We start from the raw sequence: 20,575 nt of genomic DNA, 5'->3' as shown, positions 1-20,575 counted from the left end.
GCCCTGTCCCCGGTCTCCGTGCTGAGCCGAGTCCACCGCCCGAGCCGCAGCCCCTCCAGCCTCGCTTTAAAGAGATACGGCCCCCGCGGCCCCGCCCAAGCCTCAGAGGGAGGGGAGCCGAGCCCCGGAGCGCGCGGAGACAGAAGCGCAGAGGGCCGACCGCAGGCGGGAATTTTCCTTTAAACTAACTCACCTCCTCAAAGGCCTTTGTGGTGTGGCCAGGGCTTGATCAAGGTGTTGGAAGCAGAGCTTTTCCAGTTAAGTCTCCAGGAGAGAGTGCGTGGGGACCGCAAGTGGGAACCCCGTCCCCGCGCCCGCGCCTCCTCGTTAGGGCCAAGCCCATACCCGGCTCCGGCTGTCGCTGCTCCTCGCTGCTCCGCGTGTCCCCTAGGTCCTGGCTCTGCCGGAAAGTCCTGGTCAGTGGATCCGGAGGAGGTTAGGGGTACGCTGAACCAGGCTGCTGGAGAGGATCCCCACTAGGGGACCAAAACTCGTAGCAGCCTGGCGTGGTGGCGCACGTAATTTCAGCACTGTGGGAGGCCGAGGCAGGAAGGTGGCAAGGTTGAGCCCAACCTGGGCAATTTAGCAGTTTAGAGAGACTCTGTTCCAAAATCTAAAAGGGGGTTGAGGACGTAGCTCAGTGCGAAGGCGGTGGGAGCAATCTGAAATGTCAGAAAGGAAAAAGAAAATCGAGGAACCCGTGACTGTTTCTGCTTCATCAGTTATACAACGGACTGGACGCTCGCTGGCCACCAGATGAGCACAAATCTTTTTAACCATCCTTATTGATATTGTCGTGGAAACATCACGACAAAATCCTATTTACCCCATACAGTTTTGGAGCTACAGAACCTTGGCGAGGACGTTGTGTGCCCCTCCGGGCTGGGAACAGGCTCTCTTGGGGCGACCCAGGGCCTGGGGGCTCCCAGGAAAAAAAGTCAACGGAAGTTACTGGGTTGGCTCTTTCCCACAGAGCGTCTGGAATTTAGTCCCCTCTTGGTTTGCAGCCAGCACGCGGACGATTGAAGCTCTAGCCAAAGACTGCCCTGGGGCTACTGCAGGGAAAAGCGTTGCGAACCCGGCTTCTTCCGACCCTGGAACTGGCGCCACGCTAGGTGCGCTCTGAGCCCAGCAAGGCTCGCGCTCCTGCTCGCCTACCTTCGCCGCTAGCGCACAGCGCATAAGGCTTGCTTAGAAAACAGCTGGGCCTAAGACTTCCGCAGTCTACAGCGGAAACGTCAGTTTGGGGCAGCTCGCAAGCGCATTCCCTTCTCCTAGCTTTAGGATAGGATCCTCCTCTCCAGCGAGGGTGAAAACCCCTCATAGCCTACAATTCCATTACAGACTTTTGTCTTACTCATCGGGTGTGGAAATCCTGTCTGCTCCTGTCACTCGGTTTCATTTTGCGTTGTTTCGTCATTTAAAATTAAAATATCCACAGTTTTAAGCAAATTGATACTTCGTTAAACGTGACAGCACTTAAGGCAGTCTGTAAACTTTTTACAACTAACTTTGAAAATAGCCATTCAACATTATCTCTAAGAATGCATAAAGTTGTTTTCCATTTTAGAGTATTTCTTGCTTCTTTGCTTTGACATGTTCCTAGGGAGGCCTGACCCTTCAAAAATACAAACAAATGTAACTTATAAAAGGTTACAGTCAAATTAATTTCTGAACGGATTCTGGTGTCAAAAATGTCACATTTAGGGCTGGGGATTTGGCTCAATGGTTCTGCAGCCCGCCTCAAAAGTGCAAGGGCTGAGTTCAATCCCCAGTACCCAAAACAAAGAAACAAACAAACAAAAATGTCACATTTAGTGTGTGAAGAATTAGAACGTGTATTCCAAGTTTGCCTAAAATGATGTGTGGGTAGACAATGTTGGTAAAAGAAGCTAATCAAAATGAACAGATACTAAGTAAAGAATAGTATTGTCTGTTTTGTTGTTCTTAATATCTCCTGAAGATTCAAGTGCATTTCCACCAGTTTGGAAGGATGTATTCTCGTTCCCATGTGAAAATGACTGATTATAAAGTTTTCTAACAAAACTCAATTTTTATAGTCTTCAAAAGTGCATTTTAACTACGGCTTTTGTGTTAGTTCTTTTCTGCCCAAATATTTGGATTGATTCCCAATAATTTTAATTCACATTTGTCCTTGCCTTGGCTGCTACTTTAATATCACAAGAATCAGGCTGGAGATGTAGCTCAGTGGTTCCATCACCTGCCTCACAACTGCAAGGTCCCGAGTTCAACCCCTGGTACCAATAATAAATAAATAAATGAATAAAATCGCAAGACTCCATTCAAAAGGAAAGGAATAAATCTTTGGATTTTCTAGGTATAGGTTAAGATTGGTAAATGAACGGAATTACTGTATTTAGCCTGGAATAATGTTGTTGTGAAGGGGTTGGAGGTACACGGAGCTCAGAGATTCTGTTACATGTATTAAATGTATCTTCTGTGAATATCACAGCATGAAATACGGCTCTGCTTATACTACAAGTCAAATTTTTTACGTTTGGATTTGAGGGGACATTTTCTTTATATTTAAAGAAAACTCCAGTCCCAATTTTTGTGTCGCGTTCATGTAAGAGATTACTATTCTAGTCAGCGTAGCCATGAGCACAAGGTAAGTCAAAGGAAATGGACAAAACACAAGAGAGCGATTTGCTTTTTATTTGTCTCCTCTGGCCAAAGTACTTTAAAAAGGAAAGAAACAAAGTCCGTTCTTTTAGGGTAACGGGAACGGATTCATAATTTCAGGTACAAGTCTAGCTGACCAACACGTATCATGGATCAAAACCAGCTCCCTGGGTCTGTTTACGGGGGAGAAAACCACCGCTTCTGGGTTTAATTAACGACGCTTTCAAGAATTTGCTCCCAATTTCTCGATTTCTTGCAAAGTGCGCGCGCGACCAGCTGGCCCAGCCCAGGGACGCTGATCTCAAACACCGGGTTTCTGAAACAGGTTCCTTCAGTTACCGTGCTCGGAGATTTAAAGCCCTCGGCCAGCTGCGCCCTGGCAGTTGGCGTCTCAGCGGCGGACGAGGCACAGTTCCCGACGCTGGGATGCGAGCGGTGAGCGACCCCGACCTCAGGGGGGCACTGAGGGCTCGGCCTCCGGAGGAAGGTGCGGGCCCCACGGGCAGGCGCAGGGGTTAGGTCTTGGGGTTCCTTTGAGCGTTGATGGGTTCTCCAAGTTCCAGAGCTTTCAGTGAGAAGGCCACACAGCAGAAATCCGTCCTTACTGTTAGGGCTCCCGGAGTGAGCTCCCCCATCTCTCTGCTTCCTCCTGGCTGCACCCAAAGTGCGACGACCTCACCTCTCAGGGCCCAGGTCTGCATCCCCAGATGCTGAGAATAGAAAAAGGGCAGCTCTAAGGCCGAGTGGGGGTCTCCATACCTCCTGAACTCCTACTTTTCAGTAGTCACTAGCATTCGTTGATTGTTCTGCTGGTAGAAGGAAAAAAAAAGTCTGGATTATGGTCCTTGACTTCACCCTGTTTTTCCTATTTATAAATGAAGATGATATTGTCAAATATAGAGATTTAAGGGTTTTGGTTAAGTTCAGAGAGGCACGATTGTTAGCCCAAACCACACTTAGAAGTCGTTTCAAAAAATATTTTGTGGGCCAGTGATTTAGTTCAGTGGTTCCAGCTCCTGTCTCGAAAGTGCAAGGACCCAAGTTCGATCCACTGTACCAAAAACAAAACAAAAAATTGTGTGTATTGCAATTTTCAATTGTTGGAATGAAAGCAGGCAATGGGATGCCGTTACTTAATGTGGCACTGTGTGTTGGGAAACCGGAATGGGGGCTCAGAAAGCTTTCTTGAAGAAAATGTGTAATAATTCATTAAATGCTCTGGAGGCTGCTTTTGTGGCCGTGGGTGTTTGATCATTGAACTTTTATACGTCCTAGAGTGCTGTTTGAAATTTATGTCACAAATTTAAAGCTTAGAAGCATGGCTGAGCTGGAAAGATCCTTTTTATTTAACTGGTGAGTTCTCAACCTGAACATGGTTTATTCAAAGCCTTTCGTCTATTATAATCACCACCAGAGCTTAAGTTTATTGGGATAATCATTCAGATGATGGTTGTTTTACTTCTTATGATTGTGTTATTGTGGACCATGCTAAAGAATGCTGGATAAAAGTGGAATTTCCCCCCACTATCTTAGACCTGTGATCAGTGGCATAAGCAAACAATTTTCTCTTCAGGAAAATAATAAAAATTTTAATTTCTTTTGGAGGGTGATTAAAATGCATTTCTTTTGAAATAGAGCTTTTTGAGGAATAATCTTTTTATTGCATACAGAAAAACGAAGATCTTTTGCAGTCTGTTAAGGAAGATGCTGGATTTGGGAAGGCCCAAGATGCTTTCTGGGTAAAGATCATTCATTTTGTGCTCTGTGTGTCCCTTCGACTTCTGTGTTCTCAGAAGGTAATCAGACCATTGCTCCTTCAGCAGCAGAGAAATCTTGTTTGTTCTTCCAAAAATCTCCTTCCCATGTTGAATATATTACCTTGACTATTCAATTTTACCACCAACTTTTCTAATTCCCTACTCGAAGCTATATTATGCCCATCCTTTTTCCAGGTGGAACTAGACAGTACTCAAGCCAACACATCAGCCCTGCACTCATGGAGCTTACAGGCTGCAGCAAGCCACAGAATCCACTAACCAAAGAGAGAGCAGGAAGGAAGAGGGTGTTGGAATGGAGAATAGTTGGTGGTGAAAGGAAGCACCTGGCCTACTTCTGCTAAGTGGTACCGACAGACTCACCTGGAAAGTTCACACACAGCCCTCACGCACAGCCCTTATCTGTGAGGAGCAGCAGTCTAGGCACACTGCAGCCAGTGCAAAGGTCCTAAGGCAGGGAAGAACTTGGTTTACTGCAGGGCTCAGTTGGAAAGTCAAGCTGAAGAGGTTGCCAGAGACCATCTCCTGCGGAGCCCTGCAGACTGAAGAAAGGGTTTGGATTTGTTCCAAGTGCAGGGGAAGCCATGGGCTTCTGAGTTGGAGCACCCACGTGTGAGCACCGTGGTGCGATGTCACGGATATTGGCACACTTTTCCCGCCCCTGCTGTCCCTATGCTGGGGAAAGAGTCCTTTCTCGGGGTATGGTGAGGTGGGTGGGGACATGTGCAGGACACACCACACTTCGCTCAAAAAGCCCCGTTATGTGGTGACAAAATGATTCTAAGTGGAGAAACGGCAAGTGCTTCTTCCAATCAGGAATCTGTAGTAAGAATAAGTGGAATTTTGAGCTGTGTATAGTAGAATGCTTTCTTAGAAAAATGGTATTATATATTGTAATTTAGCCCTCAGGCTTGGCTAGATTTATAAAAATTCATATTCTTTATCATAATAGACATTTAAGAATTGTCAGTCTAATATTTAAAAGTATATCTTGTCTAATATTCAGGTAGAAAAGGTCAGATTTTTTCACTATGGTCATTTGCATATCGATCAACTTGTATTGTTATGTAATTATTTTTCCTCTTCCTTCTGTTATAATTTATGTCAATGAGTGACCATAGGCTTGAGTTCTCAGCATTTAGAATTTGCGAAATTGCTGAGTGTCTTCATCTGTTGATACCTACCTGAAGGGCAGTTCTCTTTAAGAAGGTGGTTCCCAGATTGCAGCAGGTAGCAGGCCAAACTGCTGGGCCCCCGCCAGACCCCAGGAGAAGCCAGTGATCTGAGAACCATCCAAAACCAACAGAAACTTTAGTCGTTTAAGAGATTGTTGACAGTTCGAGTTCTGTTGCGTATTTCCCCTACATTATTTCCACACTGGGTTATTCCTGACAATCATATCAGCTGGCATCATTTTAAAAGAAGTGTTCTTGGGGGGAAAAGGAGTAATTCACAAACTATCACTTTTCCAGCTTCAGTCTCTGATTACTGATGCCTTCTATGGTAAAGGATTTCAGAAAATACAAGCGTATCTTCAACAGAAAGAAAGCCACTTGCCTCAAAAATATGATCATCTCCTACTAGACTATCTCGACAGATCAGTAAATAAGGCAAGTGAGTTTTTTTAGGACTAAAAAGCAATGCATAATTATAAAAGTTTTAATTTAGTGTGGTCTGATATCTAGGAACTGGATAAAAATGAATTTCAGTACGTTTCACTGTTGTTGAAATGTGTTCAGCGATTCGTCAAAGACGCTTTTGGAGAAGAGGAGCCCTTGCTAATTCAGCAGGGACTGATCCCGAAGATAAGTGTCACACTTTAATTTTATGGCTTTGGGTAACTTAATGAGAGGCACCTGGGTGGCGGAGCACTTGCCTCACGTACTCCACGCTCTGGATTGGATCCCCCCAGGATGTCAAAAACGGGCAGAACTGGTCAACTTGAAGAGAAACTATCCATTCTTATTGCTTCTCGCCAATCAGGAATTAAACGCATGTTTCCTAGGTGTAGGCTGAGTGAACACCTTGAGAATGTAGGATCTAGGTAGGGACAACCCATCTCCCTGATAAGCAGCAGCATGCTTTAAATTATCTCGGCAAACTTGACTGGGAAAGAGAATAAATAAGGAGTAATCCCCATTATTTTAATAGATCATATCAAAAAGATTAAACCTAGAAAAATATCATTAAAACATTTTGCCTTCATAACTCTATACTATTCTCACTTTCTAAATGCTGGGTAAATCTGAAAAAAAAATTTTGTTAGTCATTCTATAATTTTTTTTCCTAAAATCAGCCATGAGGTAACATTGCAACTGTCTTTATTAACAGCATCTGGAAGCATGCAGCCTTTGCAAAATCTCTTACGTGAACCTCCATGGTGAGGTTTTTGCAGCCCTGGGGTGGTGCTTGCTGGTGAGAGGGGAGGCTGGCTGGGGAAGAGTGACCTGGCTAATGATAAGGTCCTTGCTTTACTCCCTGGCTCCAGTCCCCGAAGTTTATCAAGACCAATTTGGGCCAAGGAGATCTTGATCTTGCTTGATCTCTCCTTCTCTCTCTCAAACCTCTACTAGTTATAGGTCTGACACTTTCAGAGAAAAAGAAATTCCAGGCTTTCTCAAACTCAACTTTAGGGTTTTAAAAGTCTTTGTTGGGGACTCTAAAGATTGTGCTTTTACTTTTCATTTAATGCCATTTAACTCCTTGATATATTAACTCATGCAGATAACAGGAAACAGGAAGAGGAAATGAACACCATAGACTTTGAAATGGGGCAAGGGAAAGAGACTTTGGAATTTAAACTGATTGTGGGGGGTATAAGATGGACTATGCCCCAGCCCAATTTATCTATTTAGAGCTAAGAATGCTTTCCCAAGATCTGAAAAGTCCTATCAAATCTCCAAGGAATTTTGAAATAAAAAAAATGTTTCCATATTACAACCAAATTCTCGGTGGTGATGGGAATTACATAACCATCATTAGGTATCTTCTAAAACATGCTGTTATTTCATGTAGCCTTTGGGGCAAGGGGAACAGATTAATATCAAGGAGAAAAAGATACTGGGATATGCACTTTGTATAGCCAATTGTTGATAGGCTCAACCCAAATGTGTGATTAGAAATTATTCTCCATAGAAACAATTTCGCATAGAAAGAAATGAATTTAGTTTTGTACTCTAAGATCTGGGAGGGTCAGGCAACTTGTCTCCACTGTATTATTAATGTGCCTCTCTTCCGGTAATGACTGGAGGGTGGGTATGGCAGGGGTGCCTGTTGGGAGATGCATTATTTTGGCACATAAGTGGCCTCAGCACACACTTCCTGTTCCCAGAGATCCATCAGCCACGGTGGTGTTTCCCACCCTTCTACATCTATCATCCTCCAATATGTCGGGGCATGGGGGATGTTGGGAGGGGCAGTAGACTTGGAGGTAGCAAGTGGAATGGTGACAGTGTATTTAAAAGCATGACAATTTGAGCATAAGAAAAAATATACAGTGGGCCCTTGACTTACTAACTCAGTTTGTTCACAGGGGCTGGTTGTAACTCAAGTTGGTCAATTGAAAACTCAGGCTCCTCTACACAGCCTTCGGAGTCTCTCCTGTACTGCAGAGCTCAGTGTCCTTAGACTCTGGCCCAGGATTTCTCATTAACCTCACACAGGAAAGGGTGTTGTCATGTTCCTTTCAGAGCTCTTTAAGGGTGAAATCTGTATCTCAGACTATCTGGAAGTACAAGTGGCCGATATTCAGGTCGCAACTCGAGATTTTGGTCTTAAAACCTAAAATTCATGGACCCATTGTGGCTTTGGCCATGAGTTCCATAGAAAGAGATATTTTTTTTTTCTGAAGGAAAGTTGGCTTTAGAAGGGGGATGATTTAATGCAGAATTTGTCATCCGATTTGAGATAACAGTGACCGTGAGCACAGTAGCATCTCTGAGACCATACCGTGCAGTACAGGCACCTGGGAGCTTTAATGAGCACTGCCTGGGACCCAGCACCAGGGAGCTTGATTGGCAGGTTTTCCTGGTGTGCAGCCAAGTTTGAGAACTGAATGTTTATGTTCTTTAGCAGGAGTGCTGTGGGTCCTTGGCTCCCGTGTCCCCTGTTTTGAAGGCTATATACGTATCACAGTTAGTTGTTCACTGAAAGTTCATGTCACTGAGAAGTTGAATTGGTGATTCCTAACTGTGCATATACAATTTTTCTTTCTCTTTAAAATGTATACACATTTGTTTTTTGGCAGAAGACATCCCCAAGGAGTATTTTCTGTCACCATGCCTACCTTAGGAACACTTTCCGAATTATGCATGTCCTTTGATATTTGTGTTCTATGGCTTCTCAGATCAACATGATTTCTCCCTGTAATGGGGTAATTTATCTTTTAAACTTCTCTCACTAGCGTCAGGTGAGGCAGCCCACACCTAAGGTATCAACACCCGTAAAACCCGGAGAAGCTCAAGTTTGAGCTCAGCCTGGGATAATAAAAGATAAAATTAAAAGTCAAAAGCCTGGAGATGTAATTCAGTGTGAAGCCCCAGGGTTCAATCCCCAGTGCTGCAAAACAAAAACAACTTTTCTTGTAGCTTCTTCACGTGGCTTTCTGGTACCCATCCCTCTTGATCCTCTTTCTTGCTGGTGGCTAAGATCTGAGGGTGGTTCTGGAGCATGGACTCTAAAAAGGCCTTAGAGCCAGGCCTAACTGAGATATTACGGAGAGGGGAAAAGGCCTTCAGGATTATTTTGCTCTAGTGAGAAAATTGTCCCATGAAAGTTTATAGAACAGGAAGTAGTTATTCAGTCCCATGTGATTTTTACCAGTGTTTCTTCTGTGTACATGGTTTCCTGGTTTGAAAGGACGATGGGACTTCTGGGCCCCGAAGCCCTGACCTTGGGCGCAGTGCTGACGCCCATCGTAGAGGACTTCTTCTTGACTGCACTGGTAAGTGTGGCCGGGTACTCCGTGGAGCAGCTGCTATTGTGGGCAGTGGGCAGGAGTCTTGCAGCGATTTGTAAGACTGGACTTTTGGTTATGATATGAGTTTTGTTAAAAGGCTCCCATGTGTTATTAGATCATGTGACATAATAAGCATGAAACTATATGACCAATATGATAGAAAAATGAATTTATTTTTATACATACATGCATTGCTATTCACTTGATGGTGATCTGCTCTTTTCAATGAGGTGATTGAACTCAGGCTTTCTCTGAATCATCTGGATTTGAAGATTTAAAAACCTGGCTACTGGAGTGTATGGGTGTTCATGCATTGATGACATAGCTTATTCTGCTGTTTTCAAAGAATATGATGTGTGCTTTTTCTTTTTATTAGATTATTTCCAGGAGTAGTACTAAGGGTAAGTATTAACTATTACCTTTTTATGAATAGAATATTTTGGTGCAGAGAAAAGAATATTTCAATGATATTCAAGAGTAGGCGAATTTACACATTAGATGTACTGAACACTTTATGGTATGTGATCTTGAATTGCATTTTACTGAAAAGAATGCCTCAGGTTGTCCAGATGCCTGTGTACTTGGCTCTGGCACCGTCTGGCTTCTTTCCTCTGTTTAGGTAGTAGAAAGGTGTTTTTGTCACTGAACCAGCAGAAGTCTAGGGCTCCATTTTAGATGTGATTTGTCCCACAAAGGTTCTCGTGCTGCCCTGGCCCGCAGGGAAGCTGTGTGACAGGGGGTGGACCTCTGAGGCAGGACCTAGTGCAAAGTGATTAGGCGACATGAAGGGATTAAGGCCAGGTGTCTGGAGACTGGACCGGTTCCCATGAGAGTGGGCTGCTGTGTGGTCGGCTGTTGCCGCCTGCTCTGACAGTGTGATCTCTTTTGCAGTGCACCCACCATGGTGATGCCATTGGCCGCCAGGCCTCAGAGCCCAGCAGAGGACAGGCCCTTGTCACCCCCTTATTTTGCAACCCATACTAGTTATGGGGTCACAGGCTTCATTTTGGCACATTCATATTCGTACATGCTTACACCACACTTTATTTTCATCACCGTTAACTCCTTTTCTTTCTTCCTCTCTCCTCCTGACTCTCTTCCTCTTTTCTAGTAGTTTCCCTTCTACTTTCTTATCATCTTTTAAAATTTTTAAGATTACACATGAGACAAAATATATGCAATAATTGACTGAGTCCAGCTTACTTTGCTTAAATGTCTCCAGTTCCATCCATTTTCCTGTAAATGATATGATTTCAGTCTTCATTATGGCTGAATAATCTATTGTGTATATATCACATTTTTGGTTTTTATTAGTACATAATAATACAGAATAGTGAGAGTGAACACCTTTGTCTCGTTCCTAATATTAGAGGAAATGATTTCAGTTTTTCTCCATTCAGTATGATGTTGCCTATTGAGTTTGTCTTGTATAGCTTTTATTTATTTATTTTTGGTACCGGGGATCAAACTCGGGCCCTTGTGCTTGTGAGGCAGGCGGCAGAACTACTGTGCCCAATCCCCAGCTCTGGTATAGCTTTTATTGTATTAATGTAAGATCTTCCTATACTTTTATCATGAAATGATACTACATTTCGACAAAGGCAGGGCAGGGAGCTGGAACCACTGAGCTGAACCCCTGGCCCCTTGAGCTTTTTTTTTTTGGAAGGCAATACTTTAATCCTTCTCACTTGCAGACTTCAAACCTGGGATCGCATCTCTTTTCCTTGGAATCCATAGGTACTGGTGATGACCTGCATCTGCGCTCAAGCTCCCTCCTTGCTCTCTGTCTCTGCTTGGTATGCAGAGTCCTGTTTTCCTTAGGTGCTGTGGCCAACTGGCAGCCCGCTGGGTTTAGTCAACCAAAGCACTGGCATTGGTGAGAACCTGGAGGTCAGAGGCAGCAAATAGGACATTTTTCACTTTGCCTCCATCGCGGTAACATTTCCAGGGGTACCTGCCAGTTTGTGTGGCTCTGCCCATTTGTTTTTTGTTTCTTTGTTTTGTTTTGTTATTTTGAGAGAGGGTCTTGATATGTAGTTCAGGCTGGCCTTGAACACACAGCAATCCTCCTGCCTCAGCCTCTGGAGTGCTGGGATTACGGGCTTACGCCACCACACCTGGTTTGCCTATTGTGGCTTTTCCTAGGAGGCCTTGATTCCCTGGCTTTGGCAGTACCTCTTCTTTCTTTGATCCTCTGACCTGAGAAAGTAGGAAAAGGAGTAAGATAGCATCTAGCTGATACTCATCCTGGGCCTGCCTCATTTTTCCCAGTTTGGCTTCCCAGATGCTTTTGTCTTTGTATCTAATCCTCTGGTCTCAATCCATCACATTGAAATATCTACAATGGCTTTAGTTTTTATTTACACATTCCTTTCTCTTCTGTGCCTATTTTGTTTTAGACTATTGCCTTTTCCTGCACAATTGCTTTTTCATATAGTTCATGTATTTTAGAATTTTGAGATGAATCAGATGCTGCCTAAATTTTAAAGCTTCTTGAGTAAACAATTTTCAAAAGTCACTTTTCTGCAATGTCTTCATTAACCAGGTTCCTCTGCCGCCTTTCATGGGGCCATATGCTGTTTATCGTACTACTCTTAAAATAAGGGCATGCAATGGTATGTGCTAGTTAATAGGACACACACACATCTTAAGTCTTACACTGTTCAATTGTGTTCTGTTTATTGTTATTATCATTATTATTTGTGTGTGTAGCAACAGACTCTGGCCAAATTTCTGGTTTCCAGAGATTATCTAGCCCTGTTGCTGTGGCTTGTCTTGATTAAAAAGAGGAATCTTGGGCCAGGGATTTAGCTCAATGGTTCTGCTGACTGCCTTGCAAGCATAAGGACCAAGTTCAATCCCTGGTACCAAAAAAAATAAAAAGAGGGATCTTTTACATTTTTACTTCTTGGTTTGGGTCCTTACAATTTTACGAGTTATATGAGGATTACAAAGTATATAGTTTGTTGTAATCTTCATACTAAAATTACATATTTGGACTTATCAAAGTTACATTATGACCTTATGAGTTTTTGCAGTATATGCTCCGACTGTTGTCATTTTGTATCTGAACATATGCAAATGAAACAATAAAAATAATTTAATAAAATAAGACCACATGGTCCACTTCTCTGTTTACTGGCATACAAATAGCTGTTGAAATTGCTGTGATTGTATTACTAAAGGGTAATAGTTCACTTAATTCCTGCTTTGTTAGTGCATAACCTTCTGCACACAATTTTGATTTTTATAAAATACACGTGTAGAAAGTATATAGAAATAGCAGGAAATCTCAGGAGCCATGCTTGACGTGTTGCTCTGTCTGGACAGAAAAGGGGCTCGCCTGAAGACGTCATGATGAGTAGTCACCTTTTGTATACACTGCTGCTGTCCTCCTCAGTGGGGATCTATGAAACACGGTCTGTGCAGTCTGGGGTTTGTGTAATTTGCAGCAGGCTGTAATGTGTCCCTTGCCCAAATTATATTGTTCTAAATTGTTGGCTGCATTGTGGTTTGTAGTCTGGGCATCATCCTGCAGGTTGGAGGTCATTTCCTTCCTCTTTGGGCATACATCTGATCTTCTAAAATTATGCTTGCAGGAAAAATTCAGATGCTGGATTCCTTCATACTTAGTTTAGGCTCCCTGGTGACAGCAGAAAAGGCTGTAAATCACTTGGTTCAACAGGAGGTGAGTTACAAGTAACAAAATAGATAAGTGCTGCTCGGGATCCTCAGAGACAGTGGTGTACAGGACCGTGTTGTTTCTTCCCCTGAATGCCTTCTCCAATTCCCAAAAGGCTCTGAGGACTTTGAACAGCATTTTGCAAGGAGTACCTCGGCAGGAGAGGAGAAGGCTCCCGTCAGCAGAAGGCGTGTTCCATCTTATGTAAGTGCCTTGCACGCGACCGGGGGATGCTGTAAAGGCGAAATCTCTCGGTTACACGACTCCATTCTCCTTAGATCTGAATAATCAGAGCTATCCTCAGTAGTTGCTTTGAGCACCTACTAGGGCGCAGGCACTGAGCCAGGCAGTGAACAAGGACTTGGGACAAAATGTAGACTTGTCTAGGCTCTTCTTTTTCAGTAGTACAGGGTGGGTTTTTTGTTTTGATTTTTACATTAAATTTGTGAGACAAAATGCCTTTCTTAGGTGACAGATTTTTTTTTTTTTTACCATGCGTGTGGACCACAATTGTGGCTCGTGGAATGTGAGAAGCACAGACCCTCAAGCTGGGCTGCTCAATTGGTTTCAAGTCATGGTTTTGCCACTAACAGTGGCACATGAACACAACCTTAGCTTCAGTGTAAGTTGGTTTGCCTGTCTGTGAAACGGAGTGAACAGTAATACCTACTCGGCAGAGTTGCCATCAAGGTGAAATGAGGCAGTCCATTTAGGGTGAGCAGTCCTTTACCTGGCAGAAAGTAAGTGTGGTAAGTAAATGCTGTTAGCTGAAACAATAAGGGCATGAAACTTGTGTTGCTTTTTTCTTTTTTGGTACCCGGGATCAAACTCGGGTCCTTGTGCTTGCTAGGCAGGCAGTGGCACCACTGAGCTAAATCCCCAGCCCTTGTGTTGCTTTTTAAATGATGGATTTTGGTGGGGGGTTGGTGGACCAATTGAAGTTTCATAGTTTTGCCAGGCATGAAGTTTGGTAGTAATGTTGTAATATGTAACCAAGCAAACACCCTATTTTGACATTTGAACCTAAACATGTAACTGTACTAACCATCACTGTGTGGCATTCAGGCACAGCCAGGGAGGGTTTACCACAGCCCAGAGCCTAAAAGAGGTGTATGGTGAGCATGGAGCTCACTGCCATCCTGTTTCTCCATTTGACTTGTCTTTGCAGGATGCAGTTTTTCCATTGAATTAAAATATGTATTGAATGCATTGGTAAAATCATTACTCTTACTGGTGTATTTAGAATTGGAGAGTGGCTGACATGATTTTTCCCACTAATCCCATGGTCATATTACTTTGTTTCCAGCAAAGTCTAGAATGTTCTGGACCTCAAGTCAAAGGTTAACAATCAGCAAGCATAAAATTATACAAAACTCTCCGTGGTTCTGTTTTAAGACTTGTGTTAATAGTAACATAGCTTTGGGCCAGAAGTTTAGCTCAGTGGTTCTGCTGCCTGCCTCACAAGCACAAAGTCCCATGTTTGATCCCCAGTACCAAAAAAATAATAAATAACATAGCTTAGATCTATTCTTTAAAATGGGAGGTTTTCATGTATTAAGGAAAAAAATTGAAATCCTACCTGTATTTAGTTGAAATCCTGAAATGAATATATAATGTAATAGCTTAATCCCATTCTATCTGATATGACTGTTTTTTTTTTTTTTGAGACAGGGTCTCACTATGTAGTTGAGATTGATCTGGAATTCACTATGTATCCCAGGCTGGTCTTAAACTCAGTGATCCTTCTGCCTCAGCCTCCCAAGTGCTGAGATTACAGGACAGGTGTGCACCACCTCGCCAAGCTCTGATATGACATTTAAGACTAATCAGCTTGATACCAAACAGCTCTTATGAAAGATGGCCACAAGATGGTCTCATTTCAGCCAGGTGTCAAACTATGTAAAAGGACACCCATGTTCATAGGCTGCTGAGGTGAATGCTTAGAAAACCACAATTGTACCATTACGTGTATCCCCACAAATCAAGTTAAATTCACTTTGTGGAAAGTTAAATACAATATGAAAATGTATAATTGCTATAGCTAGTATACATTGTATTTTAAAAATTACAAATACAGTAGATCATATATTCAAAGATTGTTCCCATAATATGTATTATGGACAATGTAGAAATTTCAGTGCTGAATATGAAATAATTTCAAAGCACATATATTGATTTTAAAATTATTTTAAAATATCTGATTGTTTTACCTTTGGATGCTCATTTCAGTAAAATAGAACTTATCTTAATGTTTCAGGAAAGACCTTGCAAGGACAATCTTGACTGTGGGTGGTAAGAAGTACTTAAGAGTTTAAATACTTAAAATATTAAATATTGTCACTGGGTTTTATGAGCATCTTGGTACTATGGGGAATAAATTATGGTCATATGAAAGATAAAAGAATTAAGGTTTTAGTTTTATGGCATGCTGAAAACTATAATGAATACTGGATGCTCATTAACCAGCCAATTTTGTCAAATTTTAGAATTTCTACCATATTTGCTTAAAATGAAAAAGTTTTAAATCCGTTATAAATGAGGTTCTTGCCCCTTCTCTTTGATTTGTAATTTTCATTCCCAAATGTATTTTAAACTGTTTCTCTATGTATTCATAAGCATTCTTTATTATTTTTACAGATTTTAAACACATTATATATATAATAAAATTTTAAAATACAGTAAATGTTTAAACTTTTAAAAAATTATTACAGTAAAAGACAAGCTGCCACCCCCTCGCAACCCCAGCATGCTTTCCCTTGCTTTGAATACACTTACCCCATCCATCTTGCCACTTTTGGAAGCTGCTCTGGAAGGACTCTTTTGTGATGTCTCTGCCATTGCAGGTGCCTGGATGCCCTGAATGGATTCAAATCACTTGTGACAATTTCTGTCAAGTAATTTCTGTCAACTAAAAAAATGATGATGGGTGTTCTCATCGACTTTATTCACCAGATCTGGCATGGTGTGACTTCTGGCTCTTCCCTAAAGACAAAATGGCCACGAGTGGTAACCATTTTGAATCCATTCAGGACATCAAGGCAGCTATGACAATAAAACTAAAGATACTCACAAAGCAGGACTGCTTCAGAAAGTGACAGGATGATAGAATGAGTGTGTTCAAATGAAGGAATATTATGAAGAGGGTAAATGGTAATGTGTGTGTCTTTAAGTGTAATTTTAAAATTTAAATATTCACCGTATTTTTTATTGCACTTCATAAATGCCATCAAATTGGATATATTCAGTTACAACTCCCTTTTGTCCTTAAAATGAATTGATATCTGAACATATGGATACATGTAGTTTTAATTTATCTGCTGTGAAGTAGCACAAGCTATGTTGGGAATTGACTTTTGTGGTAGAAATATTTTTAAGGCTGTTTGATCCAATTTGATATTTCATAAGCTTAAAATAGAAACACAGAAATATGTATTTTGAAAAATTGTTATGTGCTGACTTACTATGTGGATTGTTCTCTTAATTCTTAAAAATACATGATTATAGGTACTTCAGGATACATCTTGCTGCTTATAAAATATAGTGCTAATCTATTTCTTAGAGCAGGTGCTAGCTTTGTAACTCGGGTTTTCTATTGCACGGTGCCTGGAATTATCTGTCTGCTATATTTTTAATGTCTAGATTATGACCAGCAGGTTGCTCTTTCTGAGGCATTGTGTAGAATGACAACTAGAACATCAAGGAATGACCTTGTGCACCAGTGGTTCGATGATGACATCCTTGCTGAAGGTTTCAAGGAAATTAAGGATCGAGAATTTGAGACAGTGAGTCCTGTGCAGTCAGTATTTCTGTAGCAGCTTCTCGGGATTTTCCTGTGTTTGGGTTAGGGGAGGGTTTTCTTTTTCCAATGTGATTAAATTGACTTCCTGTTCCCCGGCAATGTGTACAGAATACTTGGGGGCCAAGTAGAAGAATATAGATAAATTTCTTTAGAGATAAGAGACTGGGGGCCAAATTTAACTTTGAAGGATTCACTTAAAAAGTGTATGGGTGGAACAATCTTTTATAGATCTTAAAGAGATAAGAAAAAGTTGGAGAAGAGCTTCTGAGCCTTGCAGAGAGCAGCTGTGACAATGACATATGCTAACAGGGGCGTGGTGTTCTCCAGTGGCTTGGTATTGTGGGGTGGTTGTATTGCAAGCCAGAAAATTCTACACTTTAGAGAATACTTTCCACTACCTTTGGTGCAGCCAGGCTTACTGTGATGGTGTCTGCAGGTAGTGCAAAAATAGCTTTGTTGTATCTATCTCCATCCTAGAATAGCTAAAATGTTTTCTTTTGAAGAGTTCTAAAATGAGGGTTAGAAAAGGCAAAATTTATAATAGTGCCCAGGTTGACAAAGACTTTCTGATCGAAACTACCAGTGTTTCAGATTTTATTAAATTTGAACCTTTGCATTTATCTCAGACTGAGATACTGCCACAAAATAGTATTTAGCCAGATCTATGGAAAATCGTGAGCTTTGGGGCTCTCCCAGACGTGAGTTTGTGTCCCAGCTCCCTGACTTAAGGGCATTTTAGCAGAGTAGTTGATTTGTGAAGCCCTAGTGTCCCTCTCTGCAAAATGGGAATAAAATTATGAGAATAAGAGAAAGAGTCTGGGATGTGCGAGCACCCAGATATTAGTTTTCTCCTCTCCTCTGTGTCATTCTCACATCTACAAGGAATTATAGTGAAAATTATCTTGTTTCCAAAATAATCCCTGCCCCAGAGCCATCAAGTCGTTAACTGAATGGCTTTTAGATGAAAGGCTTACACTGCCGATGTCTGCTGAGCCCTGAATTGAGACACACTGCTAGGAGCATCTGGCCATGCCTTACAAACAAAGAGAAGCAAGGGCCTGAACCTGGGTTTCTTCGCCTTTTGAATGTTGGTGGCAACATTCACCATCCTGAAGGCTGTTGGTTGGGAGAACTCCACCAGGGGTTTGTTCTTAGCGCTTCTGCCAAGAGAGGGGGGCATGGAGAACCCCCCAAATGGAAAACTGGCCATGGGACACCCCATCAGATCCTGCCCAGTTGCCACATTTTGCAGGGATGTGGTTGGCCTGTGCTGTATGGGCATGAGGAAGGTGGACGGCTGACGGCCAAAGCATAGTGTGCTAGATCAGCAGGTGTGTTTCTCTTGCTTATTTTTCTGACCCAGTGAAACAACCATCCATTTAAGCTTTTGTGGACCTAAGTATTCTCCAGATGAAAATCTAAGGCTGGGGTTGGGGGTGGTTCCTTCCAGAAATGTGTGCCTGGAGCCTTTGCACTGTAGCATAAGGTATTGTTCATATAAAATAATGAGTCTTTGCGAAGCCAGTTGGTGATGCTGGATCTTGACCAAGTAGAAGCAAACATTGGCCTCTGTGTACTGTTAAAGATAGTATTAAATCAGACACTTTGATTTCCTTTTTTTTTTTAAATAAAAAGTTTGCATTATTTTGAAGGACAGTCGAAGGTTTCTGAATCTCCTCAATGACAGACTTGGTGACCAGAGAAGGTAAGATGTCTCTCTGGCCATTATTTTATGCACTAGGAGTATTCTGGAAAAGTTTGATATTTTATTTACTTTATTGGTAGAATTTAAATCTACATAGTGATAACATTCATCAAAGAATGTTTAGGATCAGGTTCCTTTTAGGAAAGAACATAGGATCCATCTTTTACTGTATACAGCTGAGTAGTTCATTAACTAGAAACATGGGAAGATCGGACTCTCCCTGCCTAGTGGCTCATTTGCGTGTGCTTACAAATTATCCCTAACTGTTGCCAGCATATTTCTTTGAAATTTGGGCCATCTGTCATCCTCCATCCTTTAGAGAGTCCATAGACTTTATGGAGAGGAATGTTGTACAGGCTTGAGACCGCTGGGAATATGCACATTATGGACTTAGGGAGAGTCACATTCTCGATGAAACAGCATTTGCTAAGTTTACTCTGTTAGGAATCTTGTCAGCTCATTTGGTTGAGTTATAATATCAGTGAGCTTGGCCTATAGAGGGTCAGGTAGAGATTTAAAATCTGCCCACAGTTAATAATCTCCACTTGCAAGCTTGAAGCCCGCCCTACCATACTCCATGAGACCTGTGGTGCACCTTGGTTACAAATATTTGTCTGTGGGTTATATTTGAGGTCCGTTCCTGTTATATTTTTTAACTGTGAAATGTTTTTCAGGGTCTATTCATTTCCATGTGTTGCTGCTTTTGCTGATGGGAACGAGGTATGTTTGTACTGGGGGTTGCGAGGGTGGTTTGTGGCGAAACTCACACTGAGGTGTGCGTGGCTGGGTGAGACTTCTGTTTTTGTTACACAGAAAGGCTCTTCAAAAAGAAGCTGCTGGGCCGGCATTTTCACTCAGTGGCTCCACCACCTGCCTCATAAGCACAATGTCCTGAGTTCGATCCTGGGTAACAAAAACAAAAACAGGCTGCTCAGTTCTCATGATCTCATCCCTCCAATGAATCATACCACACCAGGATGCATTACCAGTTTAAAGACTCAAATTTACTTCCGGAAAAAGAAATTTGAGGGTCTGTACGGTACACTTGGGTCAGTTACAGAAATCTTGCCTCATTTTACCTTATTCATGGGTACCATTATTCATCCTTTGAGGGAAAAGGGTGACTTTGTGGTGCTTCTGTTGATGTTTCCCTCTCTCTTCCCAGCGGTTGGGGCCATTTTCCTTTCTCCCCACTCTGGGTAGTGTAACACAAGGTGAGTCAGCACAAGCTGCCTTCACAAAGTATCTTTAGCGCAGTGCTTTATAGTAGAAGTGTATACTTTCCTTCATCCTACCTTGTGCCTTCTAGTCCAGGTCGACCAGTTCGTCTTCACTGCCTTGTTTGGTTTCAAGGAGGATGCCCTTCATGTCATAGTCCCCTACCCAGAGCATCTCAGCTTCCAGGGTAAAGTCTGCAGAGTCTCAGACGTTGGCCAAGCTTTCCAGAGACATCTTTAAGACACTCATTGTGTGTTGAACCATTTCTTCACTTGAGGCTCAGAGTCCCCTGTTAGCCTCTGTAGGCTAAGCTTTCAACGTGGGGCTACACTGTAAGGCCTTTCTCTCTAGAGCTGGTTTGGAAGACAAATCCTTCTGTCTCGACTCCATCTGATTTTTCTTTGGTTTGCTGCTTGGTTCTTCTTTCTAGGATGCCCCAGTTCTCCTCAGCTTCCATCAGGGCCCCTCCACGAACCCCTCACACCAGCTCCTAGTGGCGCATGTTGCGGTCATGATCCTTCGTTCAATTCTGTAGCTATACAAAGCAGGCAAGAATGATGAAAAGCAAAGCCATCTTAAGCAAGGCTGATTATTGGAAAAGCAGGCTGTAGACGAGTAAATGTTGTGTTTGTTCCATTGTTGGGAAACAAAAATTTTATAGATTTAGTATCCCATGTCCAAAGAAACACCTTCAGATTATGTATAAAGGTGTCTGGGAAACAAATGAATTTGTGTTTAGACTTAAGTCCGATCCTCAAGATATGATTGATATATGTATGTATGTATGTATATATAT

General features: G+C 42.2%; 1 protein-coding gene across 1 annotated transcript in view; it reads left to right on the top strand.

The window, feature by feature from the left end:
- Positions 1-3,037: 3,037 nt before the first annotated feature.
- Sycp2l (synaptonemal complex protein 2 like) overlaps positions 3,038-20,575 on the top strand; it is a 58,721-nt gene continuing 41,183 nt past the window's right edge. Inside the window, exons 1-12 of the mRNA XM_033761788.1 lie at positions 3,038-3,078; positions 4,314-4,382; positions 5,891-6,028; positions 6,104-6,223; positions 9,256-9,360; positions 9,752-9,776; positions 12,975-13,063; positions 13,173-13,261; positions 15,315-15,349; positions 16,697-16,839; positions 18,509-18,561; positions 19,236-19,281. Coding sequence (XP_033617679.1) covers positions 3,070-3,078; positions 4,314-4,382; positions 5,891-6,028; positions 6,104-6,223; positions 9,256-9,360; positions 9,752-9,776; positions 12,975-13,063; positions 13,173-13,261; positions 15,315-15,349; positions 16,697-16,839; positions 18,509-18,561; positions 19,236-19,281 — 921 coding nt within the window. The 5' untranslated portion in view covers positions 3,038-3,069. The remainder of the gene's footprint in view (positions 3,079-4,313; positions 4,383-5,890; positions 6,029-6,103; positions 6,224-9,255; positions 9,361-9,751; positions 9,777-12,974; positions 13,064-13,172; positions 13,262-15,314; positions 15,350-16,696; positions 16,840-18,508; positions 18,562-19,235; positions 19,282-20,575) is intronic.

The sequence above is a fragment of the Fukomys damarensis genome, unplaced genomic scaffold (assembly GCF_012274545.1).
Source record: "Fukomys damarensis isolate Sample0158 unplaced genomic scaffold, DMR_v1.0_HiC HiC_scaffold_10, whole genome shotgun sequence".
Taxonomy (NCBI): Eukaryota; Metazoa; Chordata; class Mammalia; order Rodentia; family Bathyergidae; genus Fukomys; species Fukomys damarensis.
This window is presented reverse-complemented; position numbering and strand designations above follow the sequence as displayed.